Raw genomic sequence first — 22,758 nt, 5'->3', positions numbered from 1 at the left:
AAATGACTTTAAAATCTGTTTAAGCCTCATTTGTTGAATTTACATTTGATTTGGCCCCTCCCACTTTTGTCATGAATTGAAAGTGTTAATCAACTTGATCTTGTGAAAAATAACAGTATTTCTAGTGTGCAGTTGGGTCTACTTTAGGGAAGTTTTTTGTTATTCTACAAGGTCATAACAGACTTAATTTAAACAAAATATATTTTCTTTTTTTTTTTTGGTGCTGGGGATTGAACCGAGGGGCACTCAACCACTGAGTCACATCCCTAGCCCATTTTTGTATTTTATTTAGAGACAGGGTCTCACTGAATTGCCTAGAACCTTGCCAAGTTGCTGAGGCTGGCTTTGAACTCATGATCTCTCGTCTCAGCTTCCTGAGCCTCTGAGATTACGGGTGTGCAATACCATGCCCTGCTCTTCTGTCTCTTAAAACTTCGCTTTTGGGCTCAGAATGTAGCTCAGTGGTAGAGTGTTTGCCTAGCATGTGTGAGGCCCTGAATTCAATCCAATCCCCAGTACCACGGGGGGGGGGGGGGGGGGGATGCTGGTAACGTTTAAAAACAAAGAATTTTGTTTAAAGCGCTATCGGTGCTTGCCGGATGTGGTCATGCTTGCCATTATGGTCGCGCACACCTGTGATCTCAGCAGCTTGGGAGGCTGTGGCAGGAGGATCATGAGTTCAAAGCCAGCCTCAGCAAAAGCAAGGCGCTAAGCAACTCAGTGAGACCCTGTCTAAGTAAAATACAAAATAGGGCTGGGGATGTTGCTCAGTGGTTGAGTGCCCTGACGTCAATCCTCGGTACCCCAAAAAAAGAAAAAAGAACTATCTGTGCTCTCAACATCTAAGTAGATTTCAGCAAAAGAATAAAAAAGGACATCCAGTTTAGTTTTCAGATTGCTTTCTCTGTTTGAACTTTTTAGAAATTTTTTTCTAGTAATACATGCTGTAAAGTAGAAAGTGAAAGTCCCCCTAGTTCTGACATCTAGTGTTAATAACTCTTAACAGTTGATGTTTAACTTATCTCTTAGGTATTAGTTTAATTAACCATATTAAACTATGATTTTTGATTCAATAACTGCTAATTTCCCTTTAAAGATCAGTTGTACACAGTTATTCATTTAGAGGCATTTATTACATCAAAAATTACAATAATAGGGTTGGAGTTGTGGCTCAGTGGTAGAGCACTTGCGTAGCATGTGTAAGGAACTTGGTTCAAGTCTCCACACCACAAATAAATAAAATAAAGGTCCACTGACAACTAAAAGAACTTTTTTTAAAAAAATTGGGGCTGGGGTTGTGGCTCAGCAGTAGAGCGCTCGCCTAGCACATTCGAGACTGGATTCCATTCTCAGTACCACATAAAAATAAATAAAATAAAGGTATTGTGTCAACTACAGCTAAAAACCATTTTTTAAAAAATTGCAATAATACATAAAGCAATTTGAAGTTTTAAAATTTATTTATTTATTTAAAAAGGGGGTGGTGATAATACTGAGGGGGAAAAAATCCCCCCTTTTTTGAATCCAGGAGCACTCAACCACTGAGCCATATCCCTAGCCTGCTTTTATATTTTATTTAGAGACAGAGTTTCACGAACTTTCTTAGAGCCTCACTGAGGCTAGCTTTGAACTCACAGTCCTCCTGTCTCAGCCTCCCAAACTGCTGGGACTATAGGAGTGCACCATTGTGCCTGGCTTAAAATTTATTTTTAATTGACCAAATTAATTGTACATATTTATGGGGTATAGTATGACCTTTCAGTACATTTATACAAAGTGTGAGATAAGGTAATTAGTATATCTCATCTCAGATACATATCATTTTTTTGTGTTAGGAACATTGAAAATTTTCTCTTAATTATTTTAAAATGTTCAATTTATTTTTGTCAACCATAGTTATCCTACTGTGCTATATAGGTCATTAGAAATCATTTCTTGGGACTGGAGTTGTGGCTCAGTGGTAGAGTGCTTGCCTCACATGTGTGAAACACTGGGTTCAGTTCTCAGCACCACATATAAATAAATGAATAAAATAAAGGTCCGTCAACACTAAAAAATATTTTTTTAAAAAAATTATTTCTCCTATTTAACTGTACTCTCACAGCCAAGCAGGATGTTTAAGTAGATTCATGTAATGACTGAAAATGTTGATTCGTTTTAGAATAACATGTAATGACATGGAAAAATATTTGTATTTTTAGGAAAAAGTTATTAAACATTATAATTATTAGTTTTAGGGCTGGGATTGTGGCTTAATGGTACAGCGCTCGTCTAGCACATTCGAGGTGCTGGGTTCGATCCTAATCACCACATAAAGAATAAGTAAATAAAATAAAGGCATTGTGTCCAACTACAACTAAACAATATTTTTAAAAATATTAATTAAAAATCTTGTAGTACAGTGGTAGAAGGTATGCTATGGCTATAGGTTCTGCCTCTAGTACAATTTAAAAAAAAAAGTGATGTGAATATGTTGGCATAGGAAAAGACTGGTTTATGCATCAAAAGATTAACAGTGGTTTTCTGTGGATGGCTGGAATTAAGGGTGACAATTTCATCTTTGTGCATTTTTCGAATTATAATGGGCATGTTTACTTGTGGGGTCTTTTTGTTTTGTTTTTGTTTTGGTAGTTCTGGGAATCAAACTTGGGACTTTGCACATGCTACTCAGGTAGGTACTCTACCACTGAGTTGTATCCTCAGCCATAAGAAATATCTTTGAAAGTTACTGAGAGTTTCAAAGTCCCCAGCGTGTACTTCTTTGTAGGAGACTGCCAAAAGTCTGTTTTGGTTTTTTCTATACACCTTTAAGGAAAACCTTCTTTACTGCCTAGTGTTTTGTTTAGAGAGGATGAACTCAAGCCATTCACAATGCAAATCAAAGGGTTTTTTTGTACTTCTTAGAAGATAAGTTTTCCAAGTTTTTCTGGGAATCTCTTTTTTCTGTGGTGTTGGAGATTGAACCTGAGGGTGCTGTACTAGTATTCTGCATCCCCAGCCCTGTTTGTTTGTTTGTTTGTTTGAGTTAGGGTCTGGTTGAGTTGCTTAGGGACTCATTATATTGCTGGCTTCAAACTTGCAATTCTCTTGCCTCAGCCTCCCAAGTCACTGGGATTACATGCCTGTAATCCCAGTGATTTGGAATTTTTTTCCCCCTCAGTATTATCACCACCCCCTTTTCTTTTTTCCTATGGAAACAAATCTTTTTTAATCCCTCAGAATATGGTGGTGTTTACTTTCTTATGTAACAAAATACATATAGCATGAACTTTACCATTCTTAAATTACAATTCTGTAACTTAAAACTTAAATTTTTTTTTCTGTAACCATCACCATTATCCTTCTCTATAACTTTTTCAACTTTGTTTCTCTGAATTTGACTACTATAGGAATCTCATATAAGGGGAATCATACAGTATTTGACTTTTTGTGACATGCTATTTTAGTATCTTTAGAATTAGTGTTGTAGCATGTATTAAAATTTCCATTCTTAAGGCAGAATAATATTCCATTGTATGTACCACATTTTGTTTATCCATTCTTTTGAGAACTTCCACTTTTTGACTATTGAATAAGTGCTTTGAACATGGATATTCAAGAGTCTGCTTTCACTTCTTTGGGCACATACCCAGAAGTGGTATCATACAGAAAATGAATCATATGGTAATTTTGTGTCTATTTTTTTTTTTTGAGATATTGCCATACCATTTTATATTCCCATCAGCAGTTCAGAAGGGTCCCAGTTTCTCTATATCCCTACCAGTACTTGTTTTCTCCCCTGCCCTACCTTTTTTCTGCTGTTCTCCTTTCTCCCCCCCCCCCAACCAGTCGTGTGTGTTTGTGTGTGTGTGTGTGTGTGTGAGAGAGAGAGAGAGAGTCAGAGACAGAGAGACTGGAGACTGAACCTAGGGGCACTTTACCACGGAGCTCCATCTCCAGTCCAGTTTTTCAAAAATTTGAGACAGAATCAGTTGAGGGCCTCACTAATTTCTGATGATGGCTTCAAACTTGTGATCCTCCTGCCTCAACCTTATTCCCCCACCACTTACCTCTGTGTGTCTGTCTGTCTGTGTGTGTGTCTTTCTCTTGTCCATTGCATATTCATTCATTCATTCATTCATTCATTCATTTATATATGACATCAGAATGCAATACAATTCTTATTATACATATAGAGCACAATTTTTCATATCCTGGTTGTATACAAAGTATATTTACACCAGTTAGTATTTTTATACATGTACTTTGGATAATAATGATCATCACATTCCACCATCATTTCTAACCCCATGCCTTCTCCTACAACTCTGCCTATCTAAGAGTTTGTCTATTCCTCCCATGCTCCCTCTCCCTATCCCATTATAAATCAGCCTCCTTATATCAGAGAAAACATTCAACATTTGTTTTTTTGGGATTGGCTAACCACTTACTAATATCTTCTCTAACTCCATCTATTTACCTACAAATGCCATGATTTTATACTCTTATTGCTGAGTAATATTCCATTGTGTATATATGCCACTTTTTTAATTCATCCTTTGCTTTTTAATTGGTTGCTTTATTTTTTGTTGTTGAAATATGAGTGTTTTTTGTACATATAATTAAGTAGATATTAATGAAAGGAGTTTTGTTTGATAGCATCACTCAGTTTTTCTGGCTTAATATTTCAAAAATCACTTTCAAAAATTTATTTTTGTCTCTTAGCTTTATTAGGTCTCCTGTCAATTTTGTTGAAAGCAAGTATTAGAAACTTTCTAAGAAAAAGCTAGGTGTGGTGGTACACACCTGTAATCCCAGCAACTAGGGAGGCTGAGACAGAAGGATCATAAGTTCAAAGCCAGCCTCAGCAACTTAACAAGACCCTGTCTCAAAATAAAAAGGACTGGGCTGGGGATGTGGCTTAACCGGTAGCACGCTCGCCTGGCATGCGTGCCGCCCAGGTTTGATCCTCAGCACCACATACAAACAAAGATGTTGTGTCCGCCGAAAACTAAAAAATAAATATTAAAATTCTCTCTTTCTCTCTCATAAATAAATAAATAAATGAAATAAAAAGGACTGAGGGTGTGACTTAGTGGTTAAGTGCCCCTAGGTTCAATCCCTGGCACAAAAAAGAAAAAAAAAAAATGAAAAAAAACTACCTAATAAGTGAAAGGATTTGCCAGGTGGCTTGCTACTCAGTCACTCAGTTTCCAAACACCTTACCTCAGTATTTTTTTTTCCCTTTGGCTTTATGAAAGTTTTTAATGCCTTGAGGCAGTCCTGAATCTGAATGAGTTGGATTCTGAATGGGTGAGTGATAGGACTTTATTTTGTAAAGTGGAAGAAAGACAAATGAATGGGGTGCCTTGTGCTTTCTCAGGCAAATTGGTTTTAAGAAAAAGTACATAGGGAAGTTGAGAATCTGGAAATGGATTCCCTGAAGATATTCCATGGAAAGCTAAAGTTATAGGTAATAACAGCCACCTGTAGAAAAGCCTCGTGATGTGATATCTTGTCTTGTTGTTTTAAGTGAAGGTTTGGAACACTTGATGAAGGTGTAGATATTCTTTTTTTCAAATATCCTTAAAATGAGCACACTGATAACAGTGCTAACAAATCATATGAATCATTTAATATTTTACGAACTCCAGTCTAATTTTTAGAAAAATTCTTGTGGCATAAAAATCCTTACTTTAGCTGTGAACCAACCAAATATTTCTGCCCCAAACAAAATTAAATGCCCTGATAAAATTTAACAACAGAGTAAAGCTGGGAAGGGGGTGTGGGGCAGGGGCTCATTTAAAAAAAAAAAAAAAATCAGTTGTGGAACTCCACTATCTGGACTACTTGTTATGAAATAGAGCCATAAGCCAGGAATAAATCTTATATTAACTATTTCATAGACATTGCTGATATTTGTTTATCAGGAAATTTTTAGTTTAGATATGAAAGTGATCCTACACTGACAGTAGTCGTAACAGTTGTAATCGGAAAAAACACTTCAGAATTTGAATTGGGGATTTTGCCTAAAGAAAAACTTAGATGGCTTTCTTAATTTTTTTTTAAAGGATGGGTCTTCAGTTAAGGAAGTTGAAACCTACCACCGGACACGTGCTTTAAAGTCGTTGAGAAAAAATGCCCAGACTTCTTCAGATTCTAGTTTTGATAAGAATATGGAAATAACAGAGAAGCATGCTAATGGCAGGCATTTTACAAGGTAATACAAAAATGATTGACTAGTAATTCAAAATAGTTTTAAAGTAGTAATTAAAGATTTACATTTAATTTTTAAAATGTTTTTGACCAGTCATCAATATTCCAGCATTATTTATTTAAAATGAAATTGCCACAAGTGAATGTTAATGGACTAAAAGTTGATTATACAGTTTTATTTTTTGTTTTCTTGTTCAAAAATGGCATTTGTGATATATGAGTGAAGATGACAAGTAGTTAAAACTTAGTGATTATAACTTGCTCATGATTTGTAGTTCTGCTTCAGTTCAAACAAAGCCTTCATTGAAAATAGTTCTATTTCTGATTGCTTGCTTTCAAGTTTTTCATCAGTTGTACATTTCTGTATGTTTGTGTGTTTCTAAAGCAGCCTTATTTCATAAAGGAGGCAAAATTCTTTTTGTTTTGTTGTTTTATTAGTTTGATGGGACTAGATACTTTGTATATATTTATATTTTATTTCTCTAAAACCCTGAGTAGTTGGCATAAATCCCATTTAAATCCCATCTTCAGGAATCAATTTCAGTGAATTAGGTAGTGTGACATTCGTGGAATCGGAGTGAATTTGGTACAGGGAATTTAAAGCTAAGTTTAGTTTAGAAAATTCACTTAAAAAAAATATTGGTGTGGTTAACATAAATGGGGGGGATCCTCCAATTACAGTAAAATTTGTTTAATGAAATGCTTGTTTTTACATGGTCTTCTCATAATTAATTTCTAATGATTTACAAAACATGAATCCTCCTGCTCTGAAATCGAATTTTCTAATTTCAAAGCTTCATTTTAAATTTTTTTAGTTGTAGGTAGACACAATACTTTTATTTTATTCATTTTTATGTGGTGCTGGGGCTGGAATCCAGTGCCTCACCTGTAAGCACGCTATTGCTAGCCATAGTTCCAGCCTGGAATTTTCTTATTTTATGTAATATGTTTTTCAGATAAATGATGTTATGCTTTTTTGAGTTTTTGAGCTTTTGTTATTTTTTCACTTAATTGTGTATTTTTAAATTTGCTTTATTTCATTCATTATTTGTGGAGTGTTTACTACTGTATTTATGGAATCCACATTATCAGCCATACATACCATCAGTTGTAAAACACATTCCAGTTTCAGAGATATTAAAATGGGGAGAGGGAGTTGGCATGGTGGTGGTATACATCTATTATCTCAGCAACTTAGCAAGACCATGCCTCAAAATGGGATGTGGCTTAAGTGCCCTGGTTTCATTCCCAAGTACCTAAAAGGTAAAATAAAATAGGGGAAGGGAATTGCAACTTTTAGAATCCATAAAATATACTATAAAGCCCAGTATTTCTGAATCTTGAAATCTTCTATTCTTGAAGCTGATGAAGTGGTCTATGAATTCTCTTTGAGTAATTATTTTTTATAATCTCAAGAAAAATATAAACATTCTGGATTATTGAAAGTGCTCATATAGAGAATGGCCATAAAATCCTAGGCCCTGTATTTGTGTTTTATAGTGAGTTGGCATCAAATACTACTGCCTTAGTTATCTCAGATTTATGAGTTAAGAGTCTGACCTTAATACCGTAAATGATTCATTTGCTTCCAAGGAAGACCACCTGATATGGTGTCATGACATGATATGTAAATGAACATTTGGAGCACTTCAAGTAGAGCAGTGGATGAGTTGAGTCGTCAGGATCCACATTTTTAATATTTATTTTTTAGTTTTAGGTGGACACAATATCTTTTATTTTTATGTGGTGCTGAGAATCAAACCCAGTGCCCCACTCATGCTAGGCAAGTGCACTACCACTTGAGCCACATCCCTAGCCCCTTCTAAAATATCTTAAAATTCTATTTTTAAAATTTTTATTGAGATATAGTTCACATACCAGAAAATTAATGATTGTGAAGTATGAAAACAGTGGTTTTAGTACACAGACAATAGTATGCAATTATCATTATCTAATTTCAGAACATTTCATCAACCCCAAAAGACATTTTGTGTCTATTAGACCCCCTTAACACCTGTCTGTCTCTAATCTCTTGGGAAGCATGATCTACTTTCTGTGTAGATCGACTATTCTGGTCATTTATATAAATGGGATTATACAATATGACCTTTTATGTCTAGCTTCTTTCGTTTGGTATAGTGTTTTTATATATGTGGTATTTATCTGTATTTAATGTTTTCAATTGCTGAACAAGATCCCATTGTATGCATATATGCCATGTTTTTGTTTATTCATTTACCAGTTAATGGGCATCGATTTATTTCCATTTTTGACTGTTTTGAATAATGATATAAATATTGATATACCAATTTTGGGATCGATATAGGTTATCAGTTCTTCTGAGAATATACCTGGAAATGGGACTTCTGGGTCAAATGGTAATCCTAACATTTTGAGGAACTACTTAACTATATTCCAAGGCAGCTGTGCCAATAATATTTGAGGGTTCCTATTTCTCTATCATTGCCAATGCTTATCATAGTCTGTCTTTGGTGTTAAGCTATTCTAAGGATTCTGATTTGGATTTTCCTGGTGGCTAAATAATATTGAAGTGTTTGTTTATTGTCCATTTACATGTCTTCTGTTAAGAATTCCTATATATAGGTCATCTTTCATCTTCCTATATTCAGATCATTATTACAAATATTGTTTATTGAATTCTCCTCTTGCACTTTTCCAGTTTCTTACCCTTTTTACTTTTGCCAACATTCTACACTCTGCTTATCTATTCACTTCCTTCCTTCCCCTTTGCCCAAAGATCAGAGAACCAAGATGGTTAGAAAAATACAGAAATATTTGAATAACTATACCATGAAAATGGGATGTATATATTTCTTTGATCCTGAGGTTCTTAACTAGAGTCCAGTGATCCATGGCTTTCATCAGATTTGCAGGAGTTGACAAAATCCAACCACTTGACTTTGTAAATAATTCATTGGAACACAGCTGTGTCTGTTCATCTTATCTATGGCTGCTTTCCTGCTATAATGTCAAGTAGTTGTGACAGAGACTGTGTGGCTAGTAAGCCAAAAATATTACTATCTCACAATGTAACAAAAAGTTCACCAGTTCCTACAAGGATAGAAGCATTTCCCTTCCCCTGTAGGCCAACAGAAAAAAGAAAAAGTTAATATACTGCTTTAATCATTGTGTTTCCAGCTTCTTATATGAAATGGAGGGAGGGGCTCCTTTAGGAGAAAAGTCCATGAGCCTGTGAATGAACTAAGCCTTTGAATTGCCCCAGAGTATTTTGGTAAGAGAGGTACAGAATTAATGATGATTTACATTGTTATGAAAATATATGAATTGACTCAGGGATAAGATGGTTTCATTTTTATCTTAAAGTATAATATTTAAAATTCCACATGTATAAACTTAACCCACTTGCCAATAGCTTATATATCGGTTGATTAACAAATACATCCTGTCCATGTATAGAAAATTGAGTCACCAAAAATAGGTTAATGAGATATGGTATTTCATTTGCTCAGTGAATTTTTTAAAAAAGATAAAGATGAATACTATTTTTCTTTTTCTTTTTTTTTCTTTTTTTTTTTTCTTTTTTAATTTGGAAAGTTGGGCAGGGGTTGTGGCTCAGTGATGGAGTCCTTGCCTACTAAGTGTGAGGCACTGGGTTCAATCCTCAGCACTACATAAAATAAATAAATAAAAGATATTGTGTCCATCTACAACTTAAAAAACAAAAATTGGAAAATATTCATTCCAGTTCAGTAGATTCTGCCAGCCATTTTACAGGTGTGATATCTGGTTCACAAATGGAACTGTTTCTACATGTGAATGACAATAATGGATGTTGTGTAAAGACAGTAGTCAGCAAATGTTCTTGGAAAGCAGTTGATACATCACTAGGAGCATTAGTTCTATTTATACTTATAAATTCCTCAAAGATACGGGACTAGTATATTCCTGTGGTATAAAACACATGGTATTGTTTTTGCACAGTGCATAGTTCACCTAGTTAAATACTTGATGAAGGATTTCAATTCTTGTTTCAAGTAAGTAACTTTGCTTTGAATAATTCTGTTTAAAAGCTAATGCATTTATTGTTGAATTTAAAAATGGGATGTTAGATGTTATTTAGCCATAACTTACATAAGCATAGGTATTTTCAAACTATTTTTTTTTTGAGATTTTACATATCTGAATATTTACTCTCCAGGCAGATTTAACTTCTAATTTTATAGTGCTGCAGAATATAGAATTCATAGTTATGTCAACTATTTTGAATTATTTCATATATTTTTTCATATAGACAGTTGGCCAGACAGCAGGCTAATAAAAAAAAAGAAGAGTGCAAAGAAGGTAAGTAATGTTAATGACATTTCAGATTTTTTAAATATGTAATTAATATTTTGTTTACAGGCTTATTGAGTTATATACAATAACGTGTATGTATTTAAAATGTACAGTGTGTTAGGTTTTGAAGCCTTCACCACAATAAGATAATGAAGATAACATGACCCCCCAAGAAGTGTTTTGAGGACCCTCTTTCTTTCAGTTCCTCTCTTCATAACCCATCCCCATTCCAAAGCAGTTTTTTGTCACTATAAATCTGCTTTCTGTCACTATAGATTAGTTTGTATAATTTAGAGTTTTATAGAAATGGAGTCACACAGCATGTATTATTTTGTATTTGGTTTCTTTGTGGATTATTTTGTTTTGGAATTGGGAATCAAACGCAGAGGTGCTTCACCACTGAACTACATCCCCACCCTTTAAACATTTTTTTTTTTTTTTTTAATTTTGAGGCAGGGTCTCACAAAGTTTCTAAGGGCCTTGCTAAGTTGATAAAGCTGGCTTCAAACCTGCAATCCTCCTGCCTTAGCCCCCCAGCCATTGGAATTATAGGTCTACATGACCATGTCTTGCTATTTGGTTTCTTTCACTCAGCATAATTACTTTGAGTAGCACCCCATGTTTTTGCTTTTTCTTGCTGGGTATAGTACATTATATACATATACCATAATTTATCTCTGCATCTTTTGATGAGCTTGAGTTGTTTCCAGTTTGTGGGCTATTACAAATTGTCGCATCTCTTTCTTCTCTTGGGAATGGAAGGACTGCATTATATAGTTGGTATATGCTGTAACTTTACTTTTGTTTTCTGATATTTTTAAGAAAGGTAAGTTCAAGATACTATAATTTGGGCCTGGGATATAGCTCAGTTGGTAGAGTGCTTGCCTCACACAAGGCCTTGGGTTCAATCCCCAGCACCACAAAAAAGAAAAGATACTATAATTTGCCAGATGAAAGTTTAGTTATTCTGTTGATTTATTTTAAATTCTTTTTTTAAGTTAGAATCTATTTATTTTTATGCATATGTGAAGACAAAGTGATTCCAGTTACTCGTTCATTGAGGACTAGAAACATTGTTCAAACTACAGAACATTTGCACGAAGAGAATGGTGATGTTGAAGTTCGTCGCAGTTGTAGGATTAGAAGTCGTTATAGCACTGTGAACCAGTCTGTGCTATTTGACAAACTTATAACAAAGTAAGTGGAAATTCCTCAGATCGAGATGATTTATCAGGCAAAAACTTTTCATTAAAATTTTTTTTTGCTTCTCTACCCTTAAGTGTCCATCAAAAGCTCTGTTGTACTTCTTATCAGCCTTTCTCAGAATCAGCACATGCTACTCAGGGAAAGAGTGGTCTGAAAAGCCCATACTCATCTCTCCACCTTATTAATATTTAGATACACTGAATACATATCTTTTATGTTTTATCCAGTTTTTCTAATTTTTCAGTTGGGGTGTAAATCCAAATTACTTTACCTAACATGATCAAAACTCGAACTCCTTCAGAAATAGATTTAATGCACTTAATATTTTAAGGGGTATAGAAGTGCTGTTTTTTCCCATTTCCCTCCATTATGGGATAGACCCACACGGAATTTTGCTTCTAAAATATGCATTCTCCAAAATGTTGAAGGTGATGTGCGTTTTCAAATAAAATGGTAACACCTTGTTAAACTATACAAAAGAAACTTTTTATTAAAGAAAGATCGTGAATTTTTGGTCATCTTAAACATTTAATACCTTTGGTTTTTATAAAGCATAAAGGAGATTAGATATTAGAAGCCTTTGTAATAACTATATATGTGTTTAAATTTTTAGAAATTTAAAAATGTTTTTATGCAAGTGATTTGGTTTTTACTGAAATATATTTATTAAAATTTTTAAAGCACTGCTGAAGCTGTACTTCAAAAAATGGATGACATGAAGAAGATGCGTAGACAGCGAATGAGAGAACTTGAAGACTTGGGAGTGTTTAATGAGACGGAAAAAGTAAACATTCTTTCATTAAGGGTGTGACTTAATCTATTTAATTTTTTTCTGTAGTATATAATCCATTTATGGTTAAAAATTAGTCATCATTTTGTATAGCATTTGTTTGATCAGTCACTTATGACTAGAGGTCTAAGAGTTTATAGCTCTAAATATCTTATAAATAAATAAAATAAAGGTCCATCTAAAGGAAGAAAATATTTAAAAGTAAGAAAGAAAAATTGGGTGCCGGTATAGTGGTGCACACCTGTAATTCTAGTGACTCAGGAGGCTAAGGCAGGAGAATCACAAGTTAAGTCCAGCCTCAGCTACTTAGGCCCTAAGGAACTTAGTGAGACACTGTCTCAAAATTAAAAAAAAAAAAAAAAAAAAAAGAACAAAAAAGGGCTGTGAATGTAGCTCAATGGTATAACACCCCTGGGTTTAATCCCTACTACCAAAAAGAAAGAAAGATTGGGGGAGTCTTAATGAATTTTTTATAAGTGTTTTACATTAATGGCTTTCATTTAAACATTTATAGGGCAATCTTAATATGTACACGAGAGGAAAACAGAAAGGTATTCAAAGAACTGATGAAGAAACAACTGATAATCAAGAAGGCAGTGTGGGTTAGTTTTTTCTCTTATTCCATTTTCTGGTTTTGAATTTAAGTACTTTTTATTTAGTAGGAAATAGCCCTTTTATTCAGAAACTGACATTTATGGTAGTTCCTGAGGGTCATAGGATTGGTTGTAACTTAAAAGAAGTAGGGACAAGGGAGAGCTTAAAAGGAGAGTGTTTTGTTTCAGAAAGTAACTGAAAGCAGTAATTCTAAGACAATGTTATTTTGCTTTCATAATATATTTATAGACAACACATCTATTTTAATTAAAAGATTATAAAAGTTAAGTTTTGCTATTCCGTTTAGAACTTACTAGCATAATCTGTATTTTTTAATGAGTGCACTCCAGTTTTCTGAAATGCATTTTAAATTTTGCTGAGGATGTTTTATCATTATCATAAGTAAATTATTTGATTTGTGCTACATGTAATTCAGTGGCAGCCAGGAGGGCTAGATAGAATATCAAATTTAAGTTTTAAAGGCAAAAGTAAGTGAGGAGATGTTAAGACTTATCAATTGCTACATTATCTTGGAAGCTTAAGTATAATTGCCTATGTTAATAAAATTTGCAATAACATTGTAAACTTCAATTTGGTGCTTATTAATAGAAGTCTTCACACTTTTTTCTTTACTTTTTTCCCTTCCTCTGATGATTTTAATTCTAGAATTTTTTACTTCCTTAAAAAGAAATCTTTAATGTTGCAAAAGAATCACAGGTTCTTTCTATGACCAGTCTCAGTGTAGATAATTTTTAAAAGGGTGTCTCCTAACTTGCTATGTTAAAACTTGTTAACACATTGGTGAGTATCCTTCTAGAAGTGTTTCTTAATTATAGAATCATCTGAAGAGGGTGAAGACCAAGAAGATGAAGATGATGGTGAAGATGAAGATGATGATGATGAAGATGAAGAGGATGATGAAGATGAAGAGGATGGAGAAGAAGATAATCAGAAACGATATTATCTTAGACAGAGAAAAGCAACTGTTTACTACCAGGCTCCATTGGAAAGTTAGTGTCATTCATACTTTTTGCAGGAGATGATTTGTATCAGCTTTTTCTTTACTGTTCCTTCTTTGTTTTTGTTTTTCCCATATTTTCATTTTACTGAATATTCATGACTGTTATGTTAAACTATCCAAATTTTTTAAGAAACCATTTTTTTCCAAAGAAAGTTAATTTTAGCCTTGCACGAAGCAAATAATTGAGCTATTTTGAATTTTCATATCTTTCAGGTTCATACCTTTCTTCTTAATTTGTCAGTTTATTTAACCTTAGTATTTTGTAAGTGTTCATGTGCAGTGCGGATGATTTACCTGTTATGTATCTGCATAACAATGGCTGTTTATGGCCATTATTTGTTTTAGTTGGTTGGTGTCTGTGTTATGCATATTTTCAGCAGCAACCCTGCAGACATAAATGATATAAGATATATATTCTATAGTAGATATTTGTTAGTACTTTCATAGAAAATAGCACCTTTGTAAGTATTTTAATGAAGAGTAAAGTTATCTTCATTTATATGTATATTTTATTTATATATACTTTTAATTTTAATTTTATTTTCCCCCAGAACCTCGTCACCAGAGAAAGCCCAACATATTTTATAGTGGCCCAGCTTCTCCTGCAAGACCAAGATATAGATTATCTTCTGCAGGACCAAGAAGTCCTTACTGTAAACGAATGAACAGGTGTGGTTCTGAATTAATCAACAATTAATGATAATGTGATTGTTAGGGTAGGATTCTAGAGTCTTTGGATTGAGTGTATTAGAACAGAATTCTAGAACTGCATATTTGGAATAGTACTTTTTAGCACTCTACTCCCTAGTACCACTGACTAGTTTTTGTTTTTGCTTCCACTAATGGGAAGTGTTAATGGTCATCTTGATAAGGTATTCTATACCACTGTTCTGTACTTGAATAAGAAGTTACCATTATATTCCCAGCTGTGTTAAGCATTTTATATAGATTATTTTATTTAATCTTCACATTTAGAGGATAGGTTTAATCTTCACATAGTATTACAGATATATTTTCCCACCATGAAAATGTTCTAAGTTATATATCTTCTAGACTTATTATGGTTTTTTTCTGGGTGTATTTGTTTCCTTTGTATTTTAAGAAACATTTATTTTCTTTAATTATTAAAATTATTTGTGTGTTTTTCTTCCGCATTTTAATAATTGTTGCTAATCTATCAAATTTAAGTCCAAAGAGGCTATGAGAGGTTTTATTCTGCTAAGTAATGAACGTTCCCTGATGGATTGGAACAATTGGGGTTATAGTAGCATTATGGTGGTTTATCAGTGAGAGAAAAGACTAAAATGGTGGCGGGTGAAAGTTTGTGTAGAGGGGCTGGGATTGTAGCTCAGTAGTAGAGCTTGCCTCTCACATATAAGGCACTGGGTTTTGATCCTTAGCACCATGTAAAAATAAAGGTATTGTGTCTGTCTACAACTAAAAAAAAAAAAAATTTAAAGTTGGTACTTTTCCTTCATTAAATGGAGCATTAATTTATTCCAAAGTAAGACTGAAATCTTTGTAGATTTCAATTATTTGAACAGTTCTGAGAAGTCTCATCAAAACAAATTGACTATGTTGTCATGGAAGATAGCAAGCACCTTAGTAAGTACTGAAGAGACATCTTTTAGGAAAAATAAGAAATATACTTGTGTCTGAGACATTTCAATTCATTATCAGAATCACAAGCTACATTTTACATTTTTAGGTTTCTTTTTCCATCATCCCTTTTGCCTGATTAGGGCTCAGAAGGATAGAGGATCAGAAGGCAAACTCAACCTGTCGGTTTCTTATGATAATTGTACTTGAAGGGAGGCTTCATTTCCGTATCTTGATGGGCCCCCAAGAATATTGTTGAAGACTCGTTTTGATAGTGAAATATAATGGTCATTAGGAAAAGAGAAGGTATAATATTTACTGGAATCCCTACCACCACAAAGCTTCCGAGTTAGGATAGCAACTATCCAACTCAAGGGGCAGGCCTGTACTTGATCCAGCAGAAGAACAAGACTAGCAGTTACCTTGAGATTCAATTTCTTCTTATGTTTTGAATGGATTTATGATTCTGGAAGTAACATTTGTTGATAAACTATCTATCTCTACAGTTAACACCTATAGTGTATTTTAGAGAAAGTTTTATATATATATATATATATATATATATATATATATGTATTGTAGTTTGACACAATACCTTTATTTTTTACTTGGTGCTGAAGATCAAACGCAAGAAAGTTTTTGTTTTGTTTCGTTTTTTAAAAACATTTGGTCTCATGTGTTTCCATATTTGGTTCCTGGGGTCTAGTCTTTGCCTGTGAAAAATGTTTTGTATTGTTGAGTAGTTCCTTGCTATAGATATATTCTTCCTCTCCAATTATTTAACGAATGTTTGAGTGCCAAGCAAAACAGTAAAAATGACTTAGGCAGAATTCCTGCCTCTGGCTCTCATAGACTAATGGAGGATTCTTAAACATTTAAGTTAGAGGATGAACTTAATAGAGTTAAGCTGTCTTGAGTCATATTAGTTGACTTGCTGACTTTCTTGGTGGTTTCAATAACCTCTTTAAACTTATTTTTGTATTAATAGCTTTATTGAAATATATATTATACAGTTTGCTCATTTAAATTGTACAACTCTGTGACTTTTAATATGTTCAGAGTTGTGCATCTGTCACCAGTCTGTTTTTAAAACATTTTCATCACTTCAAAAAGAGCCCTGGATTCTTTAATGATCACCCTCCAGTCTCTTCATTCCCCCAGCCCTAACCAACCACAAATCTAATTTCTATCTCTATTATGTTTTGTGTATTTCTCATAAGTGGAATATCTTGTCACTAGTTTCTTTCACATGGTTTAACCTTTTCAAGGTTCATCCATGTTTCTCCATGTATCAATACTTCATTCTTTAAAATATTTTAATGTCAAGTAAGATTTCATTATATGGACATAGCATGTTATGTTTATCCTATATCGGTTGATAAATGTGTGTTTCACTTTGGCTGTCATGAATAATTCTATTATAAACATTCATGTGCAAGTTTTTGTGTGAACATATGTTTTCACTTTTTTTGGAATATAATTCCATTGGAGTGGAATTGCTGAGTCAAATGCTAACTATATTTAATGTTTGAGGAACTGCTATATTGTTCTCCAAAGTGGTTACTCCATTTTATATTCCCACAAGCAGTTTAGGAGGGTTCCAAATTCTCTATATCCTTGTCAACACTTTGTTATTACATGAGCTATTGAATGTAGCCCTTTAAACCTTTTCTTTAACTTTCTTATTAAGCTGATGTAAGGATCTCATATCTTCTAACAGCCTTGATGATGTGTAGTCATTTTGCTCATCCTTTTTACTTGAAGATACTAGCTTGTTTATATCTCATGTACTACTTCAGCTACTGAGGCATAAAAGTAAAGCACATCTCCAAAGCAGCATTTGAACATTGCTGTTAGTATCTACCAGTGGTTAAGAAACCTTGCAGCACCAGAAGAAATTATACTTCAAACCATCTTTTTTTTAAACTTATGTATTCTAATTTGTTATACATGACAGCAGAATGCATTTCAATTCATAGTACACATATAGAGCACAATTTTTCATTTCTCTGGTGGTATGCAAAATGGAGTCACACCATTCGTGTCCTCATACATATACTTAGGATAATGATGTTTATCTCATTTCACCATCCTTCCTGCCCTCAGGCCCCCTCCCTTTCCCTCTCTCCCTTTGCCCTATCTAAATTTCCTCCATTCCTCCCATGTTCCCCCTCCACCCCCATTATGGATCAGCATCCACATATCAGAGAATACATTTAGCCTTTGCTTTTTTGGAATTGGCTTACTTCACTTAGCACGATATTCTCCAAGTCCACCCATTTACCTACAAATGCCATGATTTTATTCTCTTTTAATGCTGAGTAATACCCCATTGTGTATATACACCAAAGTTTCTTTATCTATTCATCTGTTGAAGGGCATCTAGGTTGATTCCACAATTTAGGTCTTGTGAATTGTGCTGCTATAAACATGGATGTGGCTGTGTCACTGTAGTATGCTGCATCTCTTAATGAACATTTGATGGTCAGCTCTACCATAGCCTCTTTTCTTCCCTTCTTCAGCTATCCAAGTCTTTTATTACCTTCAAATATTCAATGTGTCAAAATGTATTTTACTGTCATGTGTAACTAATTAGAACAAATTAAAAGAAGAAAACAAACCTTGTAGCCATAATTCAGGATCTTCCAAGGGTCTCTAGGTACACTTGCCATAGTGGAGCTTTAAGAATGCTGCCTTGAAAAAGGAGTCTCTTCCTTATGAGGGTTAACATCTAGTAATTTAAGTTTTATTTTTTTCACTCTAGTTTCTGGAACAAAGCTCACCCCTTAGAATCATAAGGTAGCATAATAGCCAGTTGCTTCGTGAGTATTTCAAAATCATACTTACCTGTTAAAGAACTAGAACTGGCAAGAAGTCAAAGCTCTGGCTAGGTTCAAAGTGCTGGTCCAGTACTTGTCTATGCCAGGTTTTTCCTTGTTTTTTGTAGGGTGGTGGAAAAAAGTAAGTGGACATGGGTATTTGTGTTTCACATATTTTTAAAGTTGAAATAATGGTCTTTCTACAATATAGAATGATCACTAAGAACCTGCACTCGTAACTCGGACTCTTTGGGTTTGGAGCTCAGCTCTACCACTTGTTAGTGACCTTTGTCAAGTTATTTAACCTCTCTATGATTCTGTTTTTTGACCTGTAGAATGGGGACAATAGCACCTATCCCATAGTATTGTAAGACTTAGAATTAATACACACAAAGCCTTTAAAATAGTGTGGCATATATTAAGTGCTAATTAGTTTGCTATTTTAACTGTACTTTTATGTTTCTTTTGTTTTTGTGGATTTTGTTTTGTTTCATTTTGTTTTTCTATTGGGAATTATATACAAGGTCTGGATAGTTGCTTAGAACTTACTAAGTTGCTGAGTCTGGCTTCAAACTTGATCTTCTTCCCTCAGACTCCAGAATTGCTGGATTATAGGTGCACTTCCCTGCACTTAGCCTGATGTTTAAAATTAATTTCTACTTTGCAAATCAAACATTGAAAACTTTATGTTGAGCCATAAGATTTTTTGTTGTTTGCTTCTAACTACTGGTTTTTGAAAAAACTAGAATTCACCAGTGTTTTAATGTTTACAATGTGGATTTTTGAAATAGATATAGTTTTGAATTCTGGCACCGAAATTTATTCTATGAGCCATGTTGACCCCAACTGTAAAATGATGTGCTTGTCCAAAAATTTAATTAAAATTAAATGAGATAACTTGTCAAGCAGGATCAGAAAGGTGTTAGTAAATATATGCTTTTAATAGTCTTAATGTGGATGATTGGAGAATTATTTTCTCATTTATTTCTGGGTTTTCATAGATCCTTATGAAAAACCATTGGAACCATTTGTGTTTCAGAATTCAGATTTTGGGGGTGTATTTACAGCATACAACATATGTAGTATGTAACATTAACATCTCTAGAGGTGTCTGAGCCAGCACTGCATATAATTACTGCATTACTATATAATTCTGTAGTAATAAAATTTTAAATAATGGTGGCAACTGGGACAAATTGAGACTATAAATTGCCTGGTGTTAGTTCAGGTCATATATTCTAGAGCTAAGTAAAACTAGAACTAGTTATAGATTTTTTTTTTTTTTGGATGGAAGATTTTGGACATGCATTATGAAGGTAATAGATGAAGATACCTATTTTCCATGATTGTTTTCTTGATTCAGGAAAAAATTCTAGACCTAACTCAATGGCATAATTAAAGAATATGTAGCCAGAGGGTTTTTTGTTTTGTTTTTTAATTTTGAGACAGGGTCTCCCTAAGTTGCTTTGGCAAGTTGCCCAGCCTGACCTCAAACTTGCAATTCTCTTGTCTCAGCCTCCCCAGTTGCACCACTATGTGCACCACTATGGGGGGTTTCAGATGTGCACCAGTATGCTTGGCTAGATTCTTTGTGGGTGTTTTTGTTTTTTATGTGAGTCTTTTGTAATTGTCCAAAGGTAGAAGTGATTAAAACATATTTTGTATATTTGTAGCATTTGGCATCTTATTTGTTCTTGCCAACCAGCTAAGAATTTGATAGTATTTTTATCTTATTTTTCTTGAAAACTCATATGGACTTGGTAGCTTATCTGTATACACAGTTGTTAAGTGATTGAGTTGTGAATTTACATTGATGGTATACTATAGATAAAAGGCCTTATTATTCATTATAGCTTTTTAGTTTTTGTTTTTGGCAGTGTTGGGGATTAAATGGAGAACCTCATGCATGGTAGACAATTGCTCTATCACTGAGCTATACCTCTAGCCCTCCCAGTTTTTTTATCTACGTAAAGAAAAAACTCTTTTTTCAGTGTTACTTGATCTCTCGAAATAGGTGATTTTCTCCCTAATGGGAAATTATATATAATATACTATTGAAAATGCCTTTTCAAATTACAGTCATACTCTATCTCATCTTTCTTTTTAAAATAACTGACTGTATCAACACTAAGACATCGGGCTGGGGTTGTGGCTCAGAGGTATAGCACTTGCCTAGCATGCATGAGGCCTTGGGTTTGATCCTCAGCACTACGTAAAATAAAATAAAGATATTGTGTCCACCTATAGCTAAAAAATAAATGAGAAAAAAAAAAGACGTCACTTTGCCCAAACTATCTCTTAATGAATATTTGATGGTCAGTTCAACCATAGCCTCTTTTTCTTTTTTTCCCCTTCTTCAGTTATCCAAGTCTTTTATTACCTTCAAATATTAATCAACAAAGCTTATTACTTCAGTGGTTCAGCAAATATTTTATGATAAACCTTTTTGGTTCATTGGGTATTTCTAGGCAGGTACCTTACCACTGAGCTATATCCTTAGCTCCATAAGGTATTTCTAATGCTAAAATCCTATGCCTTTTCCCCTGCCCTCCTTATTATGATATCACGTTTCCTCTTTACTTAAGGAGAAGACATGCAATCCATAGTAGTGACTCTACTTCATCTTCCTCTTCTGAAGATGAACAACACTTTGAGAGGAGAAGAAAAAGGAGCCGTAATAGAGCCATCAATAGGTGAGTTGCCATATTGATGACTTTTTGAACTGCCTGATGTTTTTTTTCAAGAAGTAGTGAGAACATAGAAGAATTTGGGAACGGGTATATCTTAGTTGATTAAAAATTTGCATCACATCTTAATGTATCTAAACCAGAATACTGTCTTAGAACCATCTATAATTGAATCAAATAATAAGTTAGAACATAGAGTTATGATTTTTTTTTTTTTTTGCTGAACTGTTAGGTAGCCCATAGTGGTACTTAGTGAACAGTCACTTGAGGGAATATTCCTTTTTTTTTTTTTTGCTTATAGTACATTCTTATTTGAAACTCTTAAGGAAAATTGGAAGATTTATTCATTACATAACTCTGTAGTATAACTCCACCAGCTTATTGGACTTTCACACTAATTATATGAAGTAGAAAGGTCAAGGATTATTCTCATTTTACAGATCTGGTTGGATAAATGAGAATGTACTGCTTGGACTCCAGTAGTAAAATACCATTAGAGTAGAAAATAATGCTAAACAAAATAATCTGAGTATAATAATAGGAGGGGCATACAAAGCAACCATTTATTTTATTTTACTTTATTTTTTTAATTTAGAGACAAAGTCTCGCTAAATTGCTGAGGATGATTTTGAACTTGTGATCCTCCTGCCTCAGCCTCCTGGGACACTGGGATTACTGGCATGTACCATTGCATCCAGCATTCTTTGTATTCTTTTTTTTTTTTTTTTTTTCTTTTTTAATTGTGGATTATTTTTAACACAATTATTTTATTTATTACGTGGTGCTGAGGATCAAACCCAGTGTCTCATATGCAAATACTCTACCACTGAGCCACAAGTGACAATTCTTGCTAACCTCAAAACTCCATGAGATATTTATCTTTATATATCATTTTTGTATTCTTTATTCTTTTTTTTTTTTTTTTTTTTAAGAAAGAGAGAGAGAGAATTTTTTAATATTTATTTTTTAGTTTTCGGCGGACACAACATCTTTGTATGTGGTGCTGAGGATCGAACCCAGGCCGACACTTGTCACATGTGGCGGAGCACTTGAAATGTGATTTGTCTAAATGGGACAGAGTTCATGTTTTTATAAAATATATGCTTAGATTTCAAAGACTTACTACAAAAAGTGTAACATCTCAGTTTTTAAAATGATTGTAGAAATGATATTTTGGATATATAAGGATAAATAAGATATATTATTAAAATTACTTGCATTGTTTTCCTTTTTTAAAATATTTTTTAGTTTTGTTTTGTTTAATAGTTGGGCACAGTACTTTTGTTTTATTTATTTATTTTTATGTGGCTGAGGATTGAACTTGGTACCTCGAGCGTGCTAGGCAAGTGCTCTACTGCTGAGCCACAACTCCAGCCCCAGCACTTTTTTTCTTTGTTTTAGTAAGATTAACAGAAAATTTAAAAGTGTAGTTTGTGGCTTGCATTTCGTGTCTGTTGGACAGCAATGAGTTAGATCATTCGAAAACTATATTTGACTACTTGAATTTTTCTTTGCTTTCATTCATGGAAA

At 33.8% G+C, this 22,758-nt stretch overlaps 1 protein-coding gene across 2 annotated transcripts in view; it reads left to right on the top strand.

The window, feature by feature from the left end:
- Nucleotides 1-22,758, top strand: part of Atad2 (ATPase family AAA domain containing 2) — a 58,931-nt gene that overhangs the window by 5,382 nt on the left and 30,791 nt on the right. For both annotated transcript variants that reach the window (XM_076835608.2, XM_076835607.2), the window contains exons 2-9: nucleotides 6,051-6,199; nucleotides 10,469-10,518; nucleotides 11,544-11,709; nucleotides 12,400-12,502; nucleotides 13,023-13,110; nucleotides 13,939-14,112; nucleotides 14,675-14,792; nucleotides 21,127-21,234. In XM_076835608.2, coding sequence (XP_076691723.2) covers nucleotides 6,051-6,199; nucleotides 10,469-10,518; nucleotides 11,544-11,709; nucleotides 12,400-12,502; nucleotides 13,023-13,110; nucleotides 13,939-14,112; nucleotides 14,675-14,792; nucleotides 21,127-21,234 — 956 coding nt within the window. The remainder of the gene's footprint in view (nucleotides 1-6,050; nucleotides 6,200-10,468; nucleotides 10,519-11,543; nucleotides 11,710-12,399; nucleotides 12,503-13,022; nucleotides 13,111-13,938; nucleotides 14,113-14,674; nucleotides 14,793-21,126; nucleotides 21,235-22,758) is intronic.

Source organism: Callospermophilus lateralis, chromosome 16 (genome assembly GCF_048772815.1).
Source record: "Callospermophilus lateralis isolate mCalLat2 chromosome 16, mCalLat2.hap1, whole genome shotgun sequence".
In the NCBI taxonomy this organism is placed as follows: domain Eukaryota; kingdom Metazoa; phylum Chordata; class Mammalia; order Rodentia; family Sciuridae; genus Callospermophilus; species Callospermophilus lateralis.
The sequence above is the reverse complement of the archived record's forward strand: the minus strand, read 5'-3'. Positions and strand labels throughout refer to the sequence as shown.